This window comes from Cyanistes caeruleus, chromosome 5, assembly GCF_971803275.1.
Source record: "Cyanistes caeruleus chromosome 5, bCyaCae1.hap1.1, whole genome shotgun sequence".
NCBI classification, from domain to species: Eukaryota; Metazoa; Chordata; class Aves; order Passeriformes; family Paridae; genus Cyanistes; species Cyanistes caeruleus.
This window is the reverse complement of record NC_141705.1, coordinates 1840169-1864089: the sequence shown is the minus strand read 5'-3', so window position 1 is coordinate 1864089 and position 23921 is coordinate 1840169. Positions and strand designations below refer to the sequence as shown.

Below are 23921 nucleotides of genomic sequence, written 5' to 3'. Positions count from 1 at the left end.
GGGTCACTTCCCGCTACCCCCGGGCCCCATTTGGGATTTCCCCGGGGCCTCTCCGTGGCCTGGGGGGTCTCTCCCGGGGGTCTGTCCCGGGGGTCTCCCCTCGGGGTGCCCGGCGCCCCCCGCGCGGCGCGGGGAGGGACCGCTCCTCCCCGGAATGATGTCAGCCTGGCCGGCCGCGGCCCCCGCCTCCCCCGGCGGCTCCGGCCCTGCCTCCCCGGGGAGGCGGCGGCGGCGGCGGCGGCGGTGCCGGGATGGCCCGGGCCGGTGGGGCGGCGGCGGGGCGGCGGCAGCGGGCGCTGCTGCTGCTCATGGTGCTGCTGCCCGAGCCCAGCCGCCGGGGCCGGCCCGGGGGGAGGCGGAGGCGGCGGGGAGAGGGCGGTGATGGCGTTCCCGGGACCCCCGGGCCGCCCCCCGGCCGCCCGCTGCTGCTGCTGCTGCCGCTGCCGCCGCCGCCGCCGCTGCCTCCGCCCCGCGCCGCCGCCGCCGCCGCCCGCCCGGTAACGGAACCGAGCCCCCGCCCCCGGCCGGGCCCCCCCGGCCGCCCGCACTCCTCCCCTGCGCCTCGGCCCTCCCTCCCCGCCTGCCTCCCTGCGAGCCTCCATCCCTCCGAGCCTCCCTCCATCCCTCCACTCCTCCTCCTCCGAGCCTCGCTCCATCCCTCCCTGCGCCGCGCTCCATCCCTCCACTCCTCCTCCTGCGAGCCTTCCTCCAGCCCTCCTCTCCCTCCTTCCATCCCTCCACTCCTCCTCCATCCCTCCCTCCAGCCCTCCTCTCCCTCCCTCCATCCTTCTACTCCTCCTCCGGGCCTCCCTCCATCCCTCCCTCCGGTGCCGCGCTCCATCCCTCCACTCCTCCTCCGAGCCTCCCTCCATCCCTCCCTCCTCTCCCTCTAAGCCTTCCTCCCTCCCTCCTTCCTCCCCATCCCTCCCTCCACCCCTCCCTCCACCCCTCCCTCCCTCTCTCCCCGCGCCGCCCCCCGCCCCTTCCCCTCCCCTCACTTGGCTCCGGGGCTCCTCCAGCTCCAACTTCCCGGGCTCTGCCCCCTCCCGCCCCCTCCTCCCTCCCCACAAACCCCCTCCCTCCCCCGGAGCCTCCCCCTCCTTCTCCCCCTCCCTCTCTCCCTCCCTCCCTCCGCAGATGCCGCTTCCCCGGCGGCCGGGACGGCGGCCCCCGGCACCTGCCCGGTGCTGAGCCCGGGGCTGGGGGGGGGTCGGGGGGGTTCCGGGGGGGTCCCCCTGAGCCCCCCGGTCATGTTCTCGGTGCAGGAGGCGCTGCCCCGGGGGGGGGTCCCCATGAAGGAGGAGCCGCTGAGCGCGGGGCTCCCCGCCGGCCGCTGGCTGCAGGGCACCGGCATCCTGGACGCCAGCACGGCGGCGCAGAGGTAAGGGGACAGCCCGGGGACAGCTCGGGGACAGCTCGGGGACAGCCTGGGGGCAGCCCGGGGACAGCCCGGGGAGAGCCCCGCAGCTCCGGGGGCTCCGGGATGGATGCAACCCGAGCTCCGCGGGGCATCCCGGGCTCCGTGGGGCATCCCGAGGTCGGCGGGTATCCCGGGCTGCACGGGAATTCCGGGGGCTGGAGGTGTCCCGGAGGATGTGGTCATCCCGGGTTTCACGGGAATTCTGAGGGCAGTGGGTATTCCAGGGGTTGGGGGTATTCCAGAGGCTGCGGGCATTCCCGGTTTTCCTGGGTATCCTGGGGTATTCCAGGGCTCTGGACATTCTGGGCTTCTCGGGTATCCCAGCTTCCCTGGGCATCCCAGGGGCTGTGGGTATCCCGGGGATGTGGATGTGCCGGGTTCCATGGGCATCCCAAATTCCATGGGCATCCAGAGACATCCCAAATTCCACAGGCACCCCCCAGGCTCCACAGATATCCCAAATTCCGCAGCCCTCCCGGGCACTGCGGGCATTCCAGGGGCTGTGGGCATCCTGGGATTTGGGAGTGTCCCGGGATCCACGGACATTCCTGCTTCCCTGGGCATTCCTGGTTCCGTGGGCATCCCAGGATGTGCCCTCCTCGCTTTTTTCCTGGCATTCCTTGGGCCTCTGGATGTCCCTATCCCGGTGCCCCGGGCATCCCCATGGATTTCAGCTGCCAGGAGTTTGTGCCAACGGGAATGGGATCTGTGCCCATTTCCCTGCCTTTTCCAGGGGGCTCAGATCCCATTCCCGGCTTTATCCGGGGGGCTCAGATCCCATTCCCGGCTTTCTCCAGGGGGCTCAGATCCCATTCCCTGCATTCCCAGAGGGCTCAGAGCTCTCCAGATCCCATTCCCTGCTTTCCTCTGGGACTCAAATCCCATTCCCTGCCTTTTCCAGGGGGCTCAAATCCCATTCCTTGCCCTCCTGGGGGGCTCAGATCCCATTCCCTGCATTCCCAGAGGGCTCAGAGGTCCCCGGATCCCATTCCCTGCTTTTCTCTGGGACTCAAATCCCATTCCCTGCCTTTTCCAGGGGGCTCAAATCCCATTCCTTGCCCTCCTGGGGGGCTCAGATCCCATTCCCTGCATTCCCAGAGGGCTCAGAGCTCTCTGGATCCCATTCCCTGCTTTCCTCTGGGACTCAAATCCCATTCCCTGCCCTCTCCAGGGGCCTCAGTGTACCCTGTCCCTCCCTCCTGGGGTCAGTGCCACCCCTGTCCCCTGTCGTGCTGTCCCCTCTGCGGGGTTTGGGGTGTCCCTAAGGGGTCACCGAGGCCATGGTGGCTCCCTGGGATCCCCCCAAAACTTTGGGATGCTGGAAAATCTCAGGGAACGCTTCCCCAACCCCCACCAGGGGACCCCAGCGCTGCCACCACCGCGGTGACAGCCACCCCCGGGGGGGTGACAATGTGGAGCTGAGGGACAGCAGTGCCACGCTGTGGGGAGGGGGGAGTTGGGGGTCTCAGGGAGGTGCTGGCCTTGTCCCCGTGTCCCCAAAAACTCCCCGGGACCCCTGTAGGGGACACAGGGACACACCCGGGGCTGGCAGCGGTGACAGGGACGTGTCACCCAGTGGGGTCCTGGGCGGTTTGGGGTGTCCCCTCCTGCCCTCCCCGGGTCACCTTGGTGGGCGTGTGCCACCGTGCTAGCAGTGCCACGCGTGGGGACACAACCACCGGTGTCCCCAAGGCCACCGCCATGTCCCCAAGGGGCTGGCACCGGGATCCTGGGCTGTCGGGTGGCATCAGGACCCTCTAAACCGCCCCCTCCCGCGTGTCCCCAAGGCCACCACGATGTCCCCAAGGGGTTGGAACCGCAGTCCTGGGGTCCCTGGGTGGCCCACACGGGGTCCCCACCCGTGGGTGGCATCCGGGACCCTCTAAACCTCCTCCTCCCGCGTGTCCCCACGGCCACCGCGATGTCCCCAAGGGGTTGGCACCGAGCTCTGGGGTCCCGCTGAAGGTCCGGGGTGAGCCACGCGGTGTCCCCGCCGTGGGGTGGGGTCCCCACGCCCCCCGGGAGCCGCTTTAGGGCCGTGCCCGGGGCCGCCGCTTTCCTGGAAGCGCCGGGGCCGCGGCTGCTTGGAAATGCTTGATTGCCTTTAATAATTAATTAACGCGCCGGGCGGGGCTGGCAGCGCGGGGGGGACACGGCGGGGGACAGCGGGGACAGCCAGAGCCACCCCACGAGCGTCACCGAGGCCATTTGGGGGGCGCGGAGGGGAATTTTTGGGGCTGGAAGGAGCCGCGGACGTCGCTGTCCCGTTGTAGGCTGGGGAGGGGGGGGGACAGTGAGGGGACAGAGGTGTCCCCGCGGGGGTGGCACCCTGAGAGCAAAGCCACCAGCACGGGGAGGGGACAAGGGACACGCCGCGGTGTCCACGGCAGGTGTGGGGACGTGATGTAAGCCGTTTGTGGTGGCCGCGTGCAGGTATTGTCACCTCCCCAGGTGTGGCCCCTCGGTGTCTCTGAGGACACTTTGAGGACCCCTCGGGTGTCTCTGGGGACAGTTGGGAACCCCTCAGGTGTCCCTGGGGACAGTTTGGGGACCCCTCGGGTGTCTCTGGAGACAGTTGGGGACCCTTCGGGTGTCCCTGGGGACACTTTGGGGACCCCGCGGGTGTCTCTGGGGACAGTTGGGGACCCCTCAGGTGTCCCTGGGGACAGTTTGGGGACCCCTCGGGTGTCTCTGGAGACAGTTGGGGACCCTTCGGGTGTCCCTGGGGACACTTTGGGGACCCCGCGGGTGTCTCTGGGGACAGTTGGGGACCCCTCAGGTGTCCCTGGGGACAGTTTGGGGACCCCTCGGGTGTCTCTGGGGACAGTTGGGGACCCTTCGGGTGTCCCTGGGGACACTTTGGGGACCCCGGGGAGCAGCTGAAGGAGCTTTTCCTCTGTCACCTCACGGAGAAATGTCCCCAGAGTGTCGCCGAGGTCCCCAAGGGATGGCGCGTGGGCCCGGCTGTGGCGGGGGGGTGACACTGGGGACCCGCTCCGCTGCTGCCGCGGGGACACCGAGGGGACGCGCGGGGTGGGGACGCGGTGACAGTGACGGGGACGGTGCTGGAGCCATCGTCCCTGAAGTGGCTCTGCTGTCACTGTCCTGTCACTCGGGTGTCGGGGCAGGGACAGCAGCGGTGACACCGGCGAGCGGGGAGGGCTCAGGGATGTCCCCTCTGTCTCCTTCTGTCCCTCGTGTCCCCGATGCCAGGGGCAGGTGCTGGCCGTGTCCCCATCTGTGTCCCCTACCCTGGACAGGGCCGGTCCCAGGGAGGGGGTCCTGGGGACAGGCTGGTGGCTTTGGGGACAGGGTCTTGGGGACAGGTTGGTGGCCCTGGGGACGGGGTCCTGGTGGCACTGGGGGTCTTGGGGACAGGTTGGTGGCTTTGGGGACAGGGTCCTGGGGACAGGTTGGTGACTCTGGGGTCCTGGGGACAGTCTGGTGGCTTTAGGGACGGGGTCCTGGTGGCCTTGGGGACAGGGTGCTGCAGATTTTGGGGTCAGGCCAGGGTGGGGGGGGGGGTCCCACAGAAGGGGTGCTGGGGGTCCCAAGGATTGGATTTGGGGATTCTGGGATTTGGGGATTTTGGGATTTTGGGGTTCTTGGAAGGGGTGCTGGGGGTCCCAGGGACATCGTGCTGGGGGTGCTGAGTTTTCGGGTGTCCCAATACTGGAGTTATGGGGATCCCCAGGATGGGGTGCTGGGGGTCCCAGGGACATCGTGCTGGGGGTGCTGAGTTTTCGGGTGTCCCAATACTGGAGTCACGGGGATCCCCAGGATGGGGTGCTGGGGGTCCCAGTGCTGGTAATGGGGTGCTGGGGGTCCCCAGGTCCGGGGTTCTCGGGGATGGGGGGTCCCCGGGATGGGGTTCTGGGGGTCCCCAACATGCGGTACTGGAAATGGGGTGCTGAGGGTTCCGGAGTCCCATGGAGAAGGTTTTGGGGTCCCCAGGATGGGGTTCTCTAGGATGGAGATCCCCGGAATGGGGTGCTGGGGGTTCCCGCGATGGGGTTTGGGGTGTCCCAGTCCTGGGGGCTCCCGGGATGGGTTTCGGGGTGTCCCAATCCTGGACATCCCCGGGATGGGGTGCTGAGGGTTCCGGGGATGGGGTTCGGGGTGTCCTGGTCCTCGGATTCTGGGGGTCCCTAGGATGGGGCACTGAGGGTTCCAGTCCTGGGGTTCCCCTGGACGGGGTGTTGGGGACCCCCAGCTCCGGGGTTCTCAGAGATGGGGGTCCCCAGAACGGGGTTTTCGGGGATGGGGGTCCCCAGGTCCGGGGTTCTCAGATATGGGGGGTCCTGGTTCCGGGGTTCTCAGGTATGGGGGGTTCCTGGTGCCGGTGTTTTTGGGGATGGGGGTCCCCAGCTCCGGGGTTCTCAGGGATGGGGGGTCCTGGTTCCGGGGTTCTCAGGGATGGGGGGGTCCCCAGCTCCGGGGTTCTCAGGGATTGGGGGTCCCCAGGTCTGGGGTTCTCGGGGATGGGGGTCCCCAGGTCTGGGGTTCTTGAGGAGGGGGGTCCCCAGCTCCGGGGTTCTCGGGGATGGGGGTCCCCAGGTCTGGGGTTCTCGGGGATGGGGGTCCCCAGCTCCGGGGTTCTCAGGGATGGGAGGGTTCCTGGTGCCGGGGTTCCGGCTATCCCGGCTGTCCCCCACACCGTGGCCTGTCGCAGCGGAGTGTCACTGGCCCGCGCTCACTTCGAGAAGCAGCCCCCGGCCAACCTGCGCAAATCCAACTTCTTCCACTTCGTGCTGGCCATGTACGACCGCCAGGGCCAGCCCGTGGAGGTGGAGCGCACCTGCTTCATCGACTTCGTGGAGAAGGAGAGGGTGAGAAACCCCCCAAAAAACCCCAAAACCCCCCCAAAAGCTCCCCAAACCACCCCAAAACCCCCGCGGGGCGGGGCGGCCGCGGCTGAGGCCGGAGCGCGGCCCCAGCTCATCGCATGAGGATGGGGAGGGGACACGGAGTGACCCCAGGAGGGCGCGGAGGGGACACGGAGTGACCCCAGGAGGGCGCGGAGGGGACACGAAGTGACCCCAGGAGGGTGTGGAGGAGACACGGAGTGACCAGGGGGGTGCGGAGAGGACACCGGGTGACCAGGAGGGTGCGGATGGGACACCGAGTGACCCCAGGAGGGCGCGGAGGGGAGACCGGGTGACTCCAGGAGGGTGCGGAGGGGACACGGAGTGACCCCAGGAGGGCGCAGAGGGGACACCGAGTGACCAGGAGGGCGCAGAGGGGACACGGAGTGACCCCAGGAGGGTGTGGAGGGGACACGAAGTGACCCCAGGAGGGTGTGGAGGGGACACGGAGTGACCAGGAGGGTGCGGAGAGGACACCGGGTGACCAGGGGGGTGTGGAGGGGACACGAAGTGACCCCAGGAGGGTGTGGAGGAGACACGGAGTGACCAGGAGGGTGCAGAGGGGACACCGGGTGACCCCAGGAGGGTGTGGAGGAGACACGGAGTGACCAGGAGGGTGCGGAGAGGACATCGAGTGACCAGGGGTGTGTGGAGGGGACACCGGGTGACCAGGGGGGTGCGGAGGGGACACCGGGTGACCACCTGAGCCCGCCCCGTTAATTTTGTCCCCACCCCTCAAGGAGCAGAACGGGGAGAAGACCAACAACGGGATCCACTACCGCCTGCAGCTGCTCTACAGCAACGGTGGGTGCGGGGTTCCGGGGGGGTTCCGGGGGGGTTCGAGGTGTCCCCAGGGGGAGGTGACAAGCGGGGTGGCCCCTCTGGTGTCCCCGCAGGGCTCCGGACCGAGCAGGATTTGTACGTCCGGCTCATTGACTCCATGTCCAAGCAGGTACCGAGACCCCAAATCCACCCCCCACCCCAAATCCCCCACCCGCGGGGAACATCTGGATGTTCCCACATCTGGCCGCGGTGTCCCCCGCGCTGGGCGGGGAGGGGGTGGCGCAGGTGGCAGGGCCCGGGAGCGCCTCGCCGGTGCCACCGCGGTGTCGCCGCTGTCCCCTCGGTGTCCCCTGCAGGCCATCATTTACGAGGGGCAGGACAAGAACCCCGAGATGTGCCGGGTGCTGCTGACCCACGAGATCATGTGCAGGTGGGCTGGGGACACCCGGGGGGTGACAGGGCTGTCCCCAAGGTCCCTTTAGTGCCCGCTGAAGTGATTACAGACCCCGCGTTAATTAATGAGCCGGGCCAGCGCCGCTAATTGACCTCGCGGCAGGGGACAGGCCACTCCCTGAGTCCCCGCGGGGACACCCGCTCGGGGTTGGGGACTGCGGGTGGCACTGGTGTGTCCCCTGGGGGGGACACGGAGCTCCGGGGTGGGTCTCCATCCCGTTCAGAGCCATCTGAAGGTGACAGGGACGGGTTCCCAGCCCCTTCAGATCCACCCGAGGGTGACAGGGACGGGTCCCAACCCCTTCAGGGCCACCCGGAGGTGACAGGGACGGGTCCCCAACCCCTTCAGGGCCACCCGGAGGTGACAGGGACGGGTCCCCAACCCCTTCAGGGCCACCCGGAGGTGACAGGGACGGGTTCCCAGCCCCTTCAGATCCACCCGAGGGTGACAGGGACGGGTCCCCAACCCCTTCAGGGCCACCCGGAGGTGACAGGGACGGGTTCCCAGCCCCTTCAGGGCCACCCGAGGGTGACAGGGGCAGGTCCCCAACCCCTTCAGGGCCACCCGGAGGTGACAGGGACGGGTTCCCAGCCCCTTCAGATCCACCCGAGGGTGACAGGGACGGGTCCCCAACCCCTTCAGGGCCACCCGAGGGTGACAGGGACGGGTCCCAACCCCTTCAGGGCCACCCGAGGGTGACAGGGACAGGTCCCCAACCCCTTCAGGGCCACCCGGAGGTGACAGGGACGGGTTCCCAGCCCCTTCAGATCCACCCGAGGGTGACAGGGACGGGTTCCCAGCCCCTTCAGATCCACCCGAGGGTGACAGGGACGGGTCCCCAACCCCTTCAGGGCCACCCGAGGGTGACACGGAGCCCCCCTGGGTGACAGGGACAGGTCCCCAACCCCTTCAGAGCCACCCGGAGGTGACACGGAGCCCCCCTGGGTGACAGGGACGGGTCCCCAACCCCTTCAGAGCCTCCGGAGGTGACACGGAGCCCCCCTGGGTGACAGGGACGGGTCCCCAACTCCTTCGGAGCCCCCGGGACCCCCCAAATCTGTCCCCAGCCCCATCTAGAGGTGGTAAAGTGACACCCCCGAGTGTCCCCTCCCTGCTGTGCCTGTCCTCTGTCCCCTCTGTCCCCAGCCCTGAGTGTCGGGCGGTCCGAGGGTGGGACATGGGGACCTGGCGCGTCCCCCCCGGCCTTTGGGGGGTCCCTCAGCCCTCGCTGTCCCCTGATGTCACCTCCTGTCGCCGTGTCCAGCCGCTGCTGCGACAAGAAGAGCTGCGGGAACCGCAACGAGACCCCCTCGGACCCCGTCATCATCGACAGGTGCTGGGGACATCGGGGACATCGGGGACATCGGGGGACCCCCGACACCTCACCGCGACCTGGGAGGGGGTGGCAGCCACCAGGGGTGTCCCCAAGGTTGGGGACACGATGCTGATGAGCAGAGGGACAGCGTGGGGGGCTCTGGGTGTCCCCATGGGGCGGTGGCAGATGTCCCCGTTGGTGACATCGATAATGGAGGTGGCGCTGGCGGCGTTGGGGACATCCCAGGGTGGCCGTGTCCCTCTGTTCCTGTCCCCAGCGGGGTCCTCCGGCCTGTCCTGGTGTCACCTCTCTGGTGTCACCACGCCAAGCCCCGGGGGGTGGGACAGGACCAGGGTCCCCTTGTCACTGTCCCCATGTCCCCTGTGTCCCCTGTCCTGCTGTCCCCACCATGGCACTTTTGGGGTGCCCGGGGGGGGTTCCTGTGACCCCCCCTTGGGAGGTGACACCCCCATGGTTGGTGGCAGTGTCCCAAATGTCCCAAATGTCCCAAATGTCCCCGCATCCCCCCCTCAGCCGCAGGACTTTTAGGGGGTCACCCAAAGCTTTTTTTGGGGGTCACACAGGGCCAGGAGTGTCCCCAACATGTCACCCACCATTCCCAGCACTTCTGGGGTGTCCCCAGTCTGCCCTCAAGGATTTTTGGGGTGTCCCCAGACCCCTCTCCCCATTCCCAGCACTTTTGGGGTGTCCCCAATGTGCCCCCAAGGGCTTTTGGGGTGTCCCCAGACCCCTCTCCCCATTCCCAGCACTTTTGGGGGGTCACCGAGGGCCAGGAGTGTCCCCAACCTGTGTCGCTCCAGCCTCAGGACTTTTGGGGTGTCCCCAACCAGCCCCAGAACTTTTGGGGTGTCCCCAATCCCCTGTCCCCACCCACAGGACTTTTGGGGTGACCCCCACCTCCTTGTCCCCATCCCCATCACTTTTGGGGTGACCCCAACCCGCCCCAGGATTTTTTGGGGTGTCCCCAACCCCCTCTCCTCATTGCCAAGGCATTTGGGGTGTCCCCAACACACCCCACAGCTTTTGGGGTGTCCCAAATCCCTTCTCCCCATTCCCAGCACTTTTGGGGTGTCCCAAATCCCCTGTTCCCATTCCCAGGACTTTCGGGGTGTCCCCAAGCCGCCCCAGGAATTTTTGGGGTGTCCCCCATCCCCTCTCCCCATCCCCATCACTTTTGGAGTGACCCCAACCCGCCCCAATTTTTTTTGGGGTGTCCCTAATCCCCTGTCCCCATCCACAGGACTTTTGGGGTGTCCCAAATCCCCTCTCCCCATCACTTTTGGGGTGTCCCCAACCTCCCCCATGACTTTTGGGCTGTCCCCCACCCCCGTGTCCCCATCCCCATCACTTTTGGGGTGACCTCAACCCACCCCACAGCTTTTGGGGTGTCCCCAATCCCCTCTCCCCATCACTTTTGGGGTGTCCCCAACCTCCCCCAGCACTTTTGGGCTGCCCCCCACCCCCGTGTCCCCATCCCCATCACTTTTGGGGTGTCCCCAATCCCCCTCCTCATTCCCAGGACTTTTTGGGGTGTCTCCAAACCCCGTGTCCCCATCCCCATCACTTTTGGGGTGTCCCCAACCCCCCCCCATGACTTTTGGGGTGTTCCCAATCCCCTCTCCCCATTCCCATCACTTTTGGGGTGTCCCCAATCCCCTCTCTCCATCCCCATCACTTTTGGGGTGTCCCCAATCCCCCTCCTCATTCCCAGGACTTTTTGGGGTGTCCCCAATCTCCTCTCCCCATCCCCATCACTTTCGGGGTGTCCCCAACCTCTCCCATCACTTTTGGGCTGCCCCCCACCCCCGTGTCCCCATCCCCATCACTTTTGGGGGGTCAGGCAGGGCCAGGCGTGTCCCCAGCCCCCCCCGGGAGCCCCCCCCGTGTCCCCGTGTCCCCCCCCGGGCCAGCCCCGCTGGTTTGAGAGCGCGCTAAGTGCCCCTCTCGCGGCGTTAATCAAATTACCCGGCAGCGAAAATTGACGCTTCTCATTAATTAGCCACGATTATGCTAATTGCGCATTCAAATTTATGCGCCGCGAGCAGAAGGTGCTCGGCAGCGGCGCCGGGCATTTGCATATTCAATGGTAATTAGCGATGCTAATTAATGCGCCGGCCCCGTATTTTTAACTCGCGGGGGTTCAGCCCCAGCTCCCCCCCCCGCCAACCTGGGGCAGGGATTTAGGGGGGATTTGGGGTTTTTTTGGGGGGGTTTGGGGTACCCTCCCCGGCCGCGCTGTCCCGGGATGGCGGGACCGTTTTCCCGGCGTTTTCCCGGCGTTTTCCCGGAGTTTTCCAGCTCCTTCCTTGCCCTGATTACCACCCGCGGGGCGGGAATGGGATTATGGGATTGTGGGGAATAGGGGGACCCCCCCCTTCTCCTGTGTTGTCCCATAGGGTGGGACCCCCTTTCTATGGGGTCGGGACCCCCTTGGTGTGGGATCCCCTTTTTGTGGGATCCCCCTTTTCCGTGGGGTTCTAGAAATGAGACCCTTTTTTGTGGGACCCCCTTTTTGTGGGATCCCCTTTTTGTGGGATCTCCCATTTTGTGGGGTCCCCCTTTCCATAAGACCCCTTTTTATGGGATCCCCCTTTCCATGGGGAGCCCCTCGCTGTAGGATCCCCCTTTTCCATGGGATCCCCTTTTTGTGGGATCCCCTTTTTGTGGGATCTCCCTTTTTGTGGGATCCCCTTTTTCCATGGGATCCTCTCTCCCTATGACCCCTCCCTCCATGGGATCCTCTAAATGAGACCCCCTTTTTTTTGGGATCCTCCTCTTTTTTGGGATCCCCCCTTTTTTTTGGGATCCCCCCCTTTTTGGGATTCCCCCTTTTTTTGGATCACCCTTTTTGTGGGATCTCCCCTTTTTTTTGGGATCCCCCTTTTTCCACGGGGAGCCCCGCACCGTGGGACCTCCCCCCATCCCATGGGATCCTCTCTCCTTGTGCCCCCCCCTTCCATGGGATCTGCTTTTTGTGGGATCCCCCTTTCCGTGGGATCCCCTTTCCCCGTGATCCCTTTTCTCTGGGATCCCCTCTCCGTGGGACCCCCTTTTTATGGGATCCCTTTTCCCTGGGATCCCCTTTCCATGGGATCCCCTCATCCATGGGATCCCTGTGGGGTGGGACCTCCTTTCCCCAGAATCCCCTTTTCCCATGAGATCCCCTTTTTTGTGGGATCCCATTTTTGTGGCATCCCGGTTTTTTTGTGGGATCCCCTCACCCATGGGACCCCTGTTCTGCAGGATCCCTTTCCACGGGATCCCCCTTTCCACGTAACCCCTTTCTCTGTGGGATCCATGGGATCCTTGTTTACCCTGGGATCCCCTTTCTGTGGGATCCTCTCTCCCTGAGACCCCTTTTCCATAGGATCCCTTTTTTCTGGGATCCCCATTCTCTGGGACCCCCTTTTGTGGGATCCCCTTTTTTGGGATCCGCTTCCCAAGTAACCCCTTAATGTGGGATCCCCTTTTTTGTGGGATCCCCTTTCCCTGGGACCCCATTTCCATGGGATCCCCATTCTCTGGGATCCCCTTTTTTGGGATCCCCTTTCCATGTAACCCCTTTTTTGTGGGACCCCCCTTCCCTGGGATCCCCCTCCATGTCCCCCCAGCCTGACCCGGGGGTGTCCCCAAACCCCGTGTGACCCCAGGGATTGGCCTGGGGGTCCCAACATTCCCAGGGGTCCCGGTGTCGGATGGGGAGGGACATTGGGATGGGGACATTGGGATGGGGACACTGGGATGGGGACACTGGGATGAGACATTGGGATGGGGACACTGAGATGGGGACACTGAGATGGGGACACTGGGATTGGGACATTGGGATGGGGACACTGTGATGGGACACTGGGATTGGGACAGGGTGGGACACTGTGATGGGGACACTGTGATGGGACATTGGGATGGGGATACTGGGATGGGGACAGGGTGGGATATTGGGATGGGGATAGAGAGGGACATTGGGATGGGGACACTGTGATGGGACATTGGGATGGGGACACTGGGATGGGGACACTGTGATGGGACATTGGGATGGGGACATTGGGATGGGGACACTGTGATGGGGACACTGTGATGGGACATTGGGATGGGGACATTGGGATGGGGACACTGTGATGGGACACTGGGATGGGGACATTGGGATGGGGACACTGTGATGGGACACTGGGATTGGGACAGGGTGGGACACTGTGATGGGGACACTGTGATGGGACATTGGGATGGGGATACTGGGATGGGGACAGGGTGGGATATTGGGATGGGGATAGAGAGGGACACTGGGATGGGGACAGGGATTGGGGACAGGGATGGGGACACTGGGATGGGATGGGGACACTGGGTTGAGGACAGGGTGGCATCATGGGATGGGGACAGGAGAGGACACTGGGATGGGATGGGACCGTGGGATTGGGACAGGGTGGCACAATGGGGTGGGGACAGAGTGGGACAGGAAGGGACAGAAGGATGGGGACACTGGGATGGGGGACAGGGTGGGACATTGGGATGGTGACAATTGGGATGGGGACACTGGGATGGGGACACTGGGATGGGGACAGGGTGGGACATTGGGATGGTGACAATTGGGATGGGGACACTGGGATGGGGACATTGGGATGGGGACAGAGAGGGACATTGGGATGGGGACACTGGGATGGGGGACAGGGTGGGACACTGGGATGGGGACATTGGGATGGGGACACTGGGATGGGGACAGGGTGGGACATTGGGATGGGGACATTGGGATAGGGGCATTGGGATGGGGACACTGGGATGGGGACAGAGAGGGACATTGGGATGGGGACACTGGGATGGGGGACAGGGTGGGACACTGGGATGGGGACATTGGGATGGGGACACTGGGATGGGGACAGGGTGGGACATTGGGATGGGGACATTGGGATAGGGGCATTGGGATGGGGACACTGGGATGGGGACAGAGAGGGACATTGGGATGGGGACACTGGGATGGGGACAGGAAGTGTCAGAAAGATTGGGGACAAAACGACACACTGGGAATGGGGGGGAGGGGACAGCACGGGGACACATTTTTGTCCCCCCCCCCCTTTTTTTTTTTTCCCCCTTCCCTTATCCCAGGTTTTTCCTCAAGTTTTTCCTCAAGTGCAACCAGAACTGCCTGAAAAACGCCGGGAACCCGCGGGACATGCGGCGCTTCCAGGTGACACTTGGGGACATCACAATGAGGGTGGGACCCCAAAAAGGGGTGCAGGCGACCCCAAAAGGATTTCCCAAAGGGGTCGAGGGGAACTGGGGACTCGATTCCCCCCATTCGGGGGGAATCGAGTCCCCAGTTCCCCTCGACCCCTTTGAAAATCCCAAATCCACCGCCGCCCTATTAAAAAAACCCCAAATCCGCCCTGAAAACCCCAAAATCTCCGCCCCTCCTCCCCCCTCCCCGGTCGCAGCTGGGTCCTGGCCCCCCCCGAGGTTCATCAGGGCTCGGTAACGAGATGTTAATTATGACATTTCGGTGATTAACGACCCCATTTGCATCGCGGCATCGGCGGCGGGAGAGCGGCGGGGGGAAAAGGGGAAAGGCGGGGGGAGTTGTGGGATTGGGGGGGCTGGGAATGGGGTGGGGGGGGTTCCCTTATAGGGGATGGGCGGCTCAAAAGGGGGTTTGGGGTCTTCTGGGGGGGCTGGGGTGGTCCCTGAGGGGGTGACCCTAAAAGGGGTTTGGGGGCTCCTTGCGGGGGGGAGCCTTGGGGGAATTTGGGGGGCTGGGGGTGGCCGTAAAAGGGGTTTGGGGTCTCCTTGGGGGGGGCTGGGGGTGGTCTAAGGGGTTTTGGGGTGCCCTGGGAGCGTTTAGGGGACCGGGGGTGACTCTAAAAGGGGTTTGGAGTCTCCCTGGGGAAATTTGGGGGGCTGGGGGTGACCCTAAAAGGGGTTTGGGGTCTCCTTGGGTGAGTTTGGGGAGGAGAGCCTTGGGGAAATTTGGGGGGCTGGGGGTGACCCTAAAAGGGATTTGGGGTCTCCTTGGGTGAGTTTGCGGAGGGGAGCCTTGGGGGAATTTGGGGGGCTGGGGGTGACCCTAAAAGGGGTTTGGGGTCTCCTTGGGGGGGCTGGAGGTGGCTCTAAGGGGTTTTGGGGTGCCCTGGGGACACCTGGGAGATTGGGGGTGACACTGAAAGGGGTTTGGGGTCCCCTGGGGGGGTCTGGGGTGGCCCTAAAAGGGATTTGGGGTCCCCTGGGGGGGTCTGGGTGTCCCCTGAGTGTCCTGGAGGAAGGACTTGGGCAATCTGGGGGGGCTGGTGACCCCAGGCTGTGGGGGCCACCTTTGGGCCACCCCTGTGGGGACACCAAGCCGGCCCCTCCTGCTGTGTGACGGGCTGTGACAGGGATGGGGACATCGTGGGGACATTGTGGGGACACCACACACAGCATCCCTGCAGTGTGACAGGGCAGGGGACACCATGGGGACATTGTGGGCACATTGTTGGGACACCATGGAGATGTCATGGGGACACCACACACAGTGTCCCTGTAGTGTGACAGGGCAGGGGACAGCATGGGGACACTGTGGGGACATTGTGGGGACACCACAGACAGGGTCCCTGTGGTGTGACAGGGCAGGGGACATTGTGGGGACATCGTGGGGACATTGTGGGGACATTGTGGGGACACCACACACAGTGTCCCTGTAGTGTGACAGGGCAGGGGACACCATGGGGACATCGTGGGGACATTGTGGGGACATCACACACAGTGTCCCTGCAGTGTGACAGGGCAGGGGACACCATGGGGATGTCATGGGGACACCACACACAGCATCCCTGCGCTGTGACTGAGCAGGGGACACTGTGGGGACACCACGGGGTGACCATGTCCCTTGTCCCCCACAGGTGGTGGTGTCCACCACGGTGCACGTGGACGGCCACGTCCTGGCCGTGTCCGACAACATGTTCGTCCACAACAACTCCAAGCATGGCCGGCGCGCCCGGCGCCTTGACCCTTCCGAAGGTCAGGAGACACTTGGGGACATCTTGGGGACATCCTGGGGACGTGCCATGGGACCTTCCAATCCTGGCCTGGCATCCCCAGGGTGATCCCTGTGTCCCCACCCTGCTGTCCCCAAGTGTCTGTGCCCATCCATGTTGGGTGTCCATGGGTGCCTCCCCACCTGTGTCACCACGGCCGCCTGGGGACATCTTGGGGACATTTTGGGGACATCTTGGGGACGTGCCACAGGACCCTCCAAGCCTGGCTTGGCATCCCCACCCTGTGTCCCCACCCTGTTGTCCCCAGTGTCTGGTGGGTCTATCCATGGGTGTCCCTGTTTGTCCCCACCCGTGTCACCATGGTCACACATGCGTGTCCCCTGCTGTGTCCCTGTGGCCACCTGTGATTGTCCCCATCTGTCTCCATATGTCTGTCCCCTGTCATGTCCCTGTGGCCACTTATGTGTCCCCACCCATGTCCTGATGTCCCTGTGCCACCTGTGTCCCACCCCAGCCATGTCCATGTCCATGTCCCTGTGTCCCCATGCCTGTCCCCATCCATGTCCCCATGTCCCCATGCCTGTTTCAGTCCATGTCCCCGTGTCCCCATCCATGTCCCTGTGTCCCCATCCATGTCCCCGTGTCCCCATCCATGTCCCCATGCCTGTTTCAGTCCATGTCCCCGTGTCCCCATCCATGTCCCCATGCCTGTCCCCTCCTCCCTGACCCCACCCCATCACCCCCAAGCGCTCCCCACCCCTCCATGTCCCCACCATGGCTGTCCCTGTCCTCTCCCTGTCCCTACCATGGCTGTCCTTGTCCCCATCATTGCTGTCCCTGTCCCACCCGTGTCCCCACCATGGCTGTCCCTGTCCTCTCCCTGTCCCTACCATGGCTGTCCTTGTCCCCATCATTGCTGTCCCTGTCCCCCCCGTGTCCCCACCATGGCTGTCCCTGTCCCCTCCATGTCCCCACCATGGCTGTCCATGTCCCCTCCCTGTCCCCTCCCTGTCCCCTCCATGGCTGTCCCTGTCCCCACCATTGCTGTCCCTGTCCCTCTGTGTCCCCACCATGGCTGTCCCTGTCCCTGTCCCCTCCATGTCCCCACCATGTCTGTCCATGTCCCCATCATTGCTGTCCCTGTCCCCCCCGTGTCCCCACCATGGCTGTCCCTGTCCCCTCCATGTCCCCACCATGGCTGTCCCTGTCCCTGTCCCCTCCCTGTCCCCTCCATGGCTGTCCCTGTCCCCACCATTGCTGTCCCTGTCCCTCTGTGTCCCCACCATGGCTGTCCCTGTCCCCTCCCTGTCCCCACCATGGCTGTCCCTGTCCCCTCCCTGTCCCCACCATGGCTGTCCCTGTTCCCCCCTGTGTCCCCACCATGGCTGTCCCTGTCCCTCCATGTCCCCACCATGGCTGTCCCTGTCCCCCCGTGTCCCCACCATGGCTGTCCCTGTCCCCTCCAGCAGCCACCCCCTGCATCAAGGCCATCAGCCCCAGCGAGGGTTGGACCACGGGCGGTGCCACCGTCATCGTCATCGGCGACAACTTCTTCGATGGCCTCCAGGTGCTCTTCGGCACCGTGCTGGTGTGGAGCGAGGTACGGGGACGGGCCCGGCGGTGGCCTGGGGACAGCTCGGGGACACCGCTGAGGCCGCGTGTCCCCTCGCCCGCAGCTCATCACCCCCCACGCCATCCGCGTGCAGACCCCCCCCCGGCACATCCCGGGGGTCGTGGAGGTGACGCTGTCCTACAAGGCCAAGCACTTCTGCAAGGGCGCCCCGGGACGCTTCGTCTACACCGGTGAGGGGACACCGCGAGCGGCGAGGGGACACCGGGAGTGGGACATCCGGGATTGGGGTGGGGACACCTGGGAGCGGGGTGGGACATCGGGATTGGGATGGGGACACTGGGAATGGGGTGGGGACATCGGGAGTGGAGCGGGGACACCGCAAGTGAGGTGGGGACACCCGGGAGCGGGGTGGGGACACAGGGAGCGGGTTGAGGACATCGGGATTGAGATGGGGACACCGTGAGTGGGGTGGGGACACCGGGAGTCGGACATTGGGGTGGGGACACCTGGGAGTGGGGTGGGGACACCGGGAGCGGGGTGGGGACACTGGGAGCGGGGTGGGGACACCGCAAGTGGGGTGGGGACACCGGGAGCGGGGTGGGGACACAGGGAGCGGGGTGGGGACAGCGGGATTGGGGTGGGGACACCTGGGAGTGGGGTGGGGACATCGGGAATGGGGTGGGGACACCGGGATTGGGGTGGGGACACTGGGAGCGGGGTGGGGACACCGGGATTGGGGTGGGGACACCGGGATTGGGTTGAGGACATCGGGATTGAGATGGGGACACCGTGAGTGGGGTGGGGACATTTGATTTGGTGTGGGGACACCGTGAGTGGGGTGGGGACACCTGGAAATGGGATGGGGACACCTGGGAGCGGGGTGGGGACTTTGGGAGTGGGGTGGGGACACAGGGAGCGGGGTGGGGACATTTGGTCTGGGGTGGGGACAGCGGGATTGGGGTGGGGACACCGGGGAATGGGATGGGGACATAGGGGCTGGGGTAAGGACATCCTGAAGCGGGGATGGGGACATGAGGGAATGGGATGGGAACACGCGGGAATGGGACGGAGACCACTGGGGTTGGGATAGAGACGTTCAGGAGTGGGATGGGGACATCTGGGAGTGGGGTGGGGACATCCTGGAATTGGGATGGGGACAGCTGGGACCGTGCCACACACTCATGCGATGGGGACCCAGACCCCCGGGAAGGGGACCCAGACCTTTGGGACAATGGCACAGACCCCCGGGAAGGGGACAGAGCCCTTGTGACAATGACCCAGACAGCCGGGCCAGTGCTCCAGCCCCTCGGGACAATGTCCCAGCCCCCGGGGAGGGGACAGTGACCCGGCGGTGTCCCCTGTCCCCAGCCCTGAACGAGCCCACCATCGATTACGGCTTCCAGCGGCTGCAGAAGGTGATCCCGCGGCACCCCGGGGACCCCGAGCGCCTGCCCAAGGTAGGGGACAGGGACACCCCCAGGGAACAGCTCTAGGGGACAGGGACACCCCCGGGGGACAGGGAGACACCCTCAGGGGACAGGGACACCCCCGGGAGACACAGGAACATCCCCGGGGGACACGGGGACCCCCCCGGGGGACAAGGACACCTCCAGGGGACAGGGACACCCCCAGGGAACAGCCCCAGGGGACAGAGACACCCCCGGGGGACAGGGGGACACCCTCAGGGGATGGGGACATCCCTGGGGGACACAGGGACCCCCCCGGGGGACACGGGGATTCCCTGGCAGCGCCCCAGGATAGGGATGGGGGTGACAATTCTTGTGTCCCCTGGGGTCGTTGGAGACACAGAATGGGGGGGTTGGGGACACGGGGGGGACACGGGGGGGGACATGGGGGGGGTCATTGGGGACTCGGGAGGCCACTGGGGACACAGAATGGGGGGGTTGGGGACACGGGGGTGATTTGGAAAACAGAATGGGGGGGTCAGGGGGGACATGAGGGCCATAGAGGGCAGGCTGGGGGTGCAGCCCCCCCCCGCCCTGTCCCCTGCCCTGTCCCCTCGCTGTCCCCTGCACTGTCCCCTGCCCTGTCCCCTCGCTGTCCCCAGGAGGTGCTGCTGAAGCGCGCGGCCGACCTGGTGGAGGCGCTTTATGGGGTCCCCCACAGCAACCAGGTGTGCGGGGACCCCCTTGAGACCCTCTTGGGACCCCCCTGGGACCCCCCTGGGACCCCCCTGGGACCCCCTGGGATCCCCCCGGGACACCTCTGGGACCCCCTGGGATCCCCCCGGGACACCCCCCCCTCCCCTCCCACTCTGGGATCCCCCTGGGACCCCCCACCCTGGAACCCCCCACCCACTCTGGGACCCCCCTGGGACCCCCCCCGGGATCCTCCTGGGACCCCCCTGGGACCCCCTGGGATCCCCCCAGGACCCCCCTGGGACCCCCTGGGATCCCCCCGGGACACCCCCCCCTCCCCTCCCACTCTGGGACCCCCCTGGGACCCCCCACGGGATCCTCCTGGGACCCCCCTGGGACCCCCTCGGGTTCCCCCACCGTCACCGTGGGTGGCCCGGGAGGTGACACCAGCAGGGACAGTCACAGCCACCCTCGGCCCATCCCAGAGTGACCCCATGGGCTCTGTGGGTGGCGGGGTGACACCGAGGGTGACACCAAGGGTGACATTGAGGGTGACATAGAGGGTGACACCGAGGGTGATATCGAGGGTGACACTGAGGGGTGGCACTGGTGGGGCACCATCGAAGGGTGACAATGATAGGTGACACTTTAGGGTGACGCTGTGCTGGAGGGTGACACTATGGGGTGGCACTGAGAGGTGACACTGAAGGGTGACACCAAGGGCTTCCTCTGTGGGGTGACACTGTGAGGTGACACTGGAGTGACACTGGGGTGACACTGTGGGGTGACACTGAGGAGTTACTCTGTGGGGTGACAGTGAGGTCACACTGTAGGGTGACGCTCTCGGGTGACACTGGGGTGCCACCAAGGGCTGTCTCTGTGGGGTGGCACCATGCAGGAGGGTGACACTGTGGGGTGCCACCACGAGGTGACACTGAGGGGTGCCACCAAGCAGTGCCACCCTCGCTCGGTGACACCACCGCCGTGTCCCCAGGACGTGCTGCTGAAGCGGGCGGCTGACGTGGCCGAGGCGCTGTACAGTGTCCCCAGGGCCCCCGCGCATGTCACTGTCCCCTCCTTCGGCGGGGGACAGCTCGGCCTCGCCATGGGCGACTCCCCGCAGGGCTCCGAACAAGGTGCGAGGTGGCCTCGGGGTGGCGGGAAGGTTGTTGTCACCTCCCCGCCTGGTGGCACCTGTCCCTGTCCCCTCAGGGCTGTGACCGAGGTGACCTCGGGGTGGCGGGAGGGTTTTTGTCCCCTCCCCAGGAGGTGCCACCTGTCTCCTCAGGTCTCCCCAAAAAGTGCGCGGTGGCCTCGGGGGGGTTGTGTCCCCTCCGCCACCGTGTCGCTGTCCCCTCAGGGCTGTGACCAAAGTGCGCAGTGGCCTCGGGGCGGGGCTGAGGGGGGTCCGGAGAGCCTTTGTCCCCTCCTCAGGCGGTGCCACCGTGTCGCTGTCCCCGCAGGGTTCTCGCGCAGCCCCGGGACGCCCCCGGCGCGGGGGTTCGGCCCCCCGGGCTCTGCCCCCCAGCAGGGCTTTGCCGGGGCCACCGGTGGCTTCGGCGGGGCCACCATGGCCGGGCTGGGGGTCCCCGGGTCCCCTCCGAGCTTCCTGAACGGCTCCACCGCCACCTCCCCCTACGCCAGTGAGTGACACTGCTGGGGACACCGGTGGGGAGGGGCGACACGAGTTCATGGGAGGGCCCTGGGGAGTCCCCAAATCCGTGTGACAGCTCTGGGGGGTCCTGAAGTCATGACGGGTCCTTGGGGGTCACCAAAGTCATTGTGGGGTCGCTGGGGGTCCCCAGAGTGATGTGACAACCCTGGAGTGTCCCCAAAGCCATCACTGAGGGTGAGAGAGGGAGCGAGGGTGGGACAGCCCTGCCCCTGCTCCTGTCCTTGTCCCCAGCCCTGTCCTGGGCCACCGGTGTCATTGTCCCTGTCCCTGCCTCTCTCCCTGTCCCTATCCTGTCCCCATCCCTGCCTCTCTCCCTGTCCCCATCCTTGTCCCCTTCCTTTTCCTGGCCCTGTCCCCATCCCTGTCCCCATCCTTGTCCCCTCCCCTGTCCCGTCCCTGTCCCCATCCCCACTCCTGTTTGTCCCTGTCCCTGTCCTGGCTCTGTCCCCGTCCCTGTCCTTGTCCCTGTCCTTGTTCCTGCCTCTCTCCCTGTCCCCTCCCCTGTCCCATCCCTGTCCCCATCCCCACTCCTGTTTGTCCCTGTCCTGGCTCTGTCCCCATCCCTGTCCCCGTCCCCTGGCGGTGTCCCCTGTCCCCAGCCAAGCGGTGTGTGTCCGTCCCCTCAGTCCTGCCCGCCAGTCCCCCGCTGGGCGCCTCGTCTGTCACCGTCACCTCGGGCCCGGGCACGGCCACCCCTCCTGGTGGCTTCTCCTTCTCTCCGGTGACGATGATCTCGGCCGTGAAGCAGAAGAGCGCCTTCGCCCCCGTGCTGCGGCCACAGGGCTCCCCCCAGCCCGCCTGCGCCAGCGCCCTGCAAGGTCAGACTGTCCCCAAGGCCACCAAGGCCACCGTGGTCTCTGACACCCAGCCCCTGGTGGCTCATGCGCCATGGAGGGTCCCCGGTGTCACCACGCTCCCGTACATGGGAATGGTTGGGCCTGCCCTGTGCCACACCCTTGTGCCTCGTCCCCGGTGTCCCCAGTGTCCCCAAGGTCCTCAAGGTCCCTGACATCTGTCCCTAGTGTCCCCAGGGTCCCCAGGATCCCTAACATCTGTCCCCAGTGTTCCCCAGTGTCCCCAGTGTCCCCAAGGTCCCTGACATCTGTCCCCAGGTGGCCCCAGCCCCATGGAGGGTCCCTGGTGTCACTGTGTCCCTTGCACCTCTCTGGCTCTCTGGTCAGGGCTCTGCTCTGTGCCACCCCTGTCCCTGTCCACCTGTGTCCCCAGTGTCCCCAAGGCGTGTGACATCTGTCCCTGGGTGGCCCTGCCCCACAGAGGGGCACTGGGTCACCCAGGGGTCACTGGCTGTCACTGTGACCCCTGTACCGCCCACGGGCGTGGCTGGAGCTGCCCTGTGCCACCCTGGTACCTGTCCCCTTCGTGTCCCCAGTGTCCCTGAGGTCCCTGGTGTCCCCAACACACACCTCGAGTCCCCCTGCCCCACCGAGGGTCCCCGATGTCACCGCACTCCTGCCTGACGTCCCTGCCCATGTGACGCCCACACCTGGTGTTGTCCCATGCCACCCTTGTCCCTGGTGTCCCCGGTGTCCCCTCCTGACACTGTCCCTGTCCTGCCCAGACCCGGCTTTCGAGGACTCGGATAAATTCCACGCTCCGGCGCGGCCGCTCCAGGGATTGGCCTATTCCTAAGGACGGCGTGTCCGGAGGGGCTCCGGACCCCCCATCCCACCGGGACAGGAGCGGGGACAAGGATTGGGGACATCCCTGTCCCCTGTGCCCACCCCTTGCCTCCCCTCAGAGCTGGGATGGCTCCGGAGCAGCCACGCAGAGCGGGATGAGGGGACATCCCCCCGATGTCCCTACCCGGGTGACCCCGGCCTGGCCTGGCTGAGGGGGGACTTGGGGAAATCCTGGAATGAGCCAAAATTCCTGGGTTTGGCCTCGGGAAGAGGCGGAGAGAGCCGGGAATGGGGGGCAGCGGAGGGCGTGGGATGGAGGTGCTGGGATGGGCGGGAGGGGTGACCCAAAGTGGGATGGAAGCTCCAGAAAAGGATGGATGTTCCAAGGTGGGATGGATGTTCCAAAGTGTGATGGAAGTTTCCAAGGTGGGATGAAACCTCTGGAAAAGGATGGATGGTCCAAGGTGGGATGGATGTTCCAAGGTGGGATGGAAGCTCTGGGATGGGATGGAAGCTCCAGGATGGGCTAGATGATCCAAAGTGGGACAGATGATCCAAGGTGGGATGGATGTTCCAGGATAGGAGGGATGTTCTAGGTGGGATGGAAGCTCCAAGGTGGGATGGAAGCTCTAGAAAAAGGTGGATGATCCAAGGTGGGATGGATGTTCCAAGGTGGGATGGATGCTCCAGGGTGGGACAGATGATCCAAGGTGGGATGGATGATCCAGGTGGGATGGAAGCTCCAGATGGGAAGGATACTCCAGGATAGGAAGGATATTCTATGGAAGCTCTGGAAAAAGATGGCTGCTCCAGGATGAGGGGTGGATGATCTGGGATGGGAGGGATCATCCAAAGTGGGATGGATGCTCTGGAAAAGGATGGAATCTCCAACATGGGATGGATGCTCCAGAATAGGGTGGATAATCGGAGTTGGCGGGATGATCCAAGGTGGGATGGAAGCTCCAGGTGGGATGGATGACCCAAGGTGGGATGGATGATCCAGAATAGGGTGGATACTCGGGGTTGAAGGGATGATCCAGGATGGGATGGATGCTCCAGAAAAAAGATGGATATTGAGGATTAGAGGGATGATCCAGGGAAAGATGGATGTTCCTGGGCA

At 65.3% G+C, this 23921-nt stretch overlaps 1 protein-coding gene across 1 annotated transcript; it reads left to right on the top strand.

The window, feature by feature from the left end:
* The first annotated feature begins 227 nt into the window (after positions 1–227).
* Positions 228–23302, top strand: LOC111929146 (transcription factor COE4-like). The gene is made up of 17 exons (XM_086889599.1): positions 228–497; positions 1266–1381; positions 6093–6249; positions 7026–7089; positions 7182–7237; positions 7425–7498; positions 8787–8855; positions 13953–14034; positions 15719–15836; positions 17281–17414; positions 17491–17617; positions 18756–18844; positions 19456–19521; positions 20481–20622; positions 20950–21129; positions 21788–21979; positions 22741–23302. Exons 1-17 carry the CDS (start codon positions 252–254, stop codon positions 22809–22811), a joined length of 1983 nt encoding a protein of 660 aa, XP_086745725.1. The 5' UTR covers positions 228–251; the 3' UTR covers positions 22812–23302.
* Positions 23303–23921: the final 619 nt, after the last annotated feature.

Bases quoted from the DNA above. Each gene is read 5' to 3' on its own strand.
- LOC111929146 (XM_086889599.1), top strand. From the start codon at position 252: ATGGCCCGGGCCGGTGGGGCGGCGGCGGGGCGGCGGCAGCGGGCGCTG. The intron at 1,382-6,092 runs GTAAGGGGACAG...GGCCTGTCGCAG, and splicing joins GCCAGCACGGCGGCGCAGAG to CGGAGTGTCACTGGCCCGCG. The intron at 19,522-20,480 runs GTGTGCGGGGAC...CCGTGTCCCCAG, and splicing joins GGGTCCCCCACAGCAACCAG to GACGTGCTGCTGAAGCGGGC.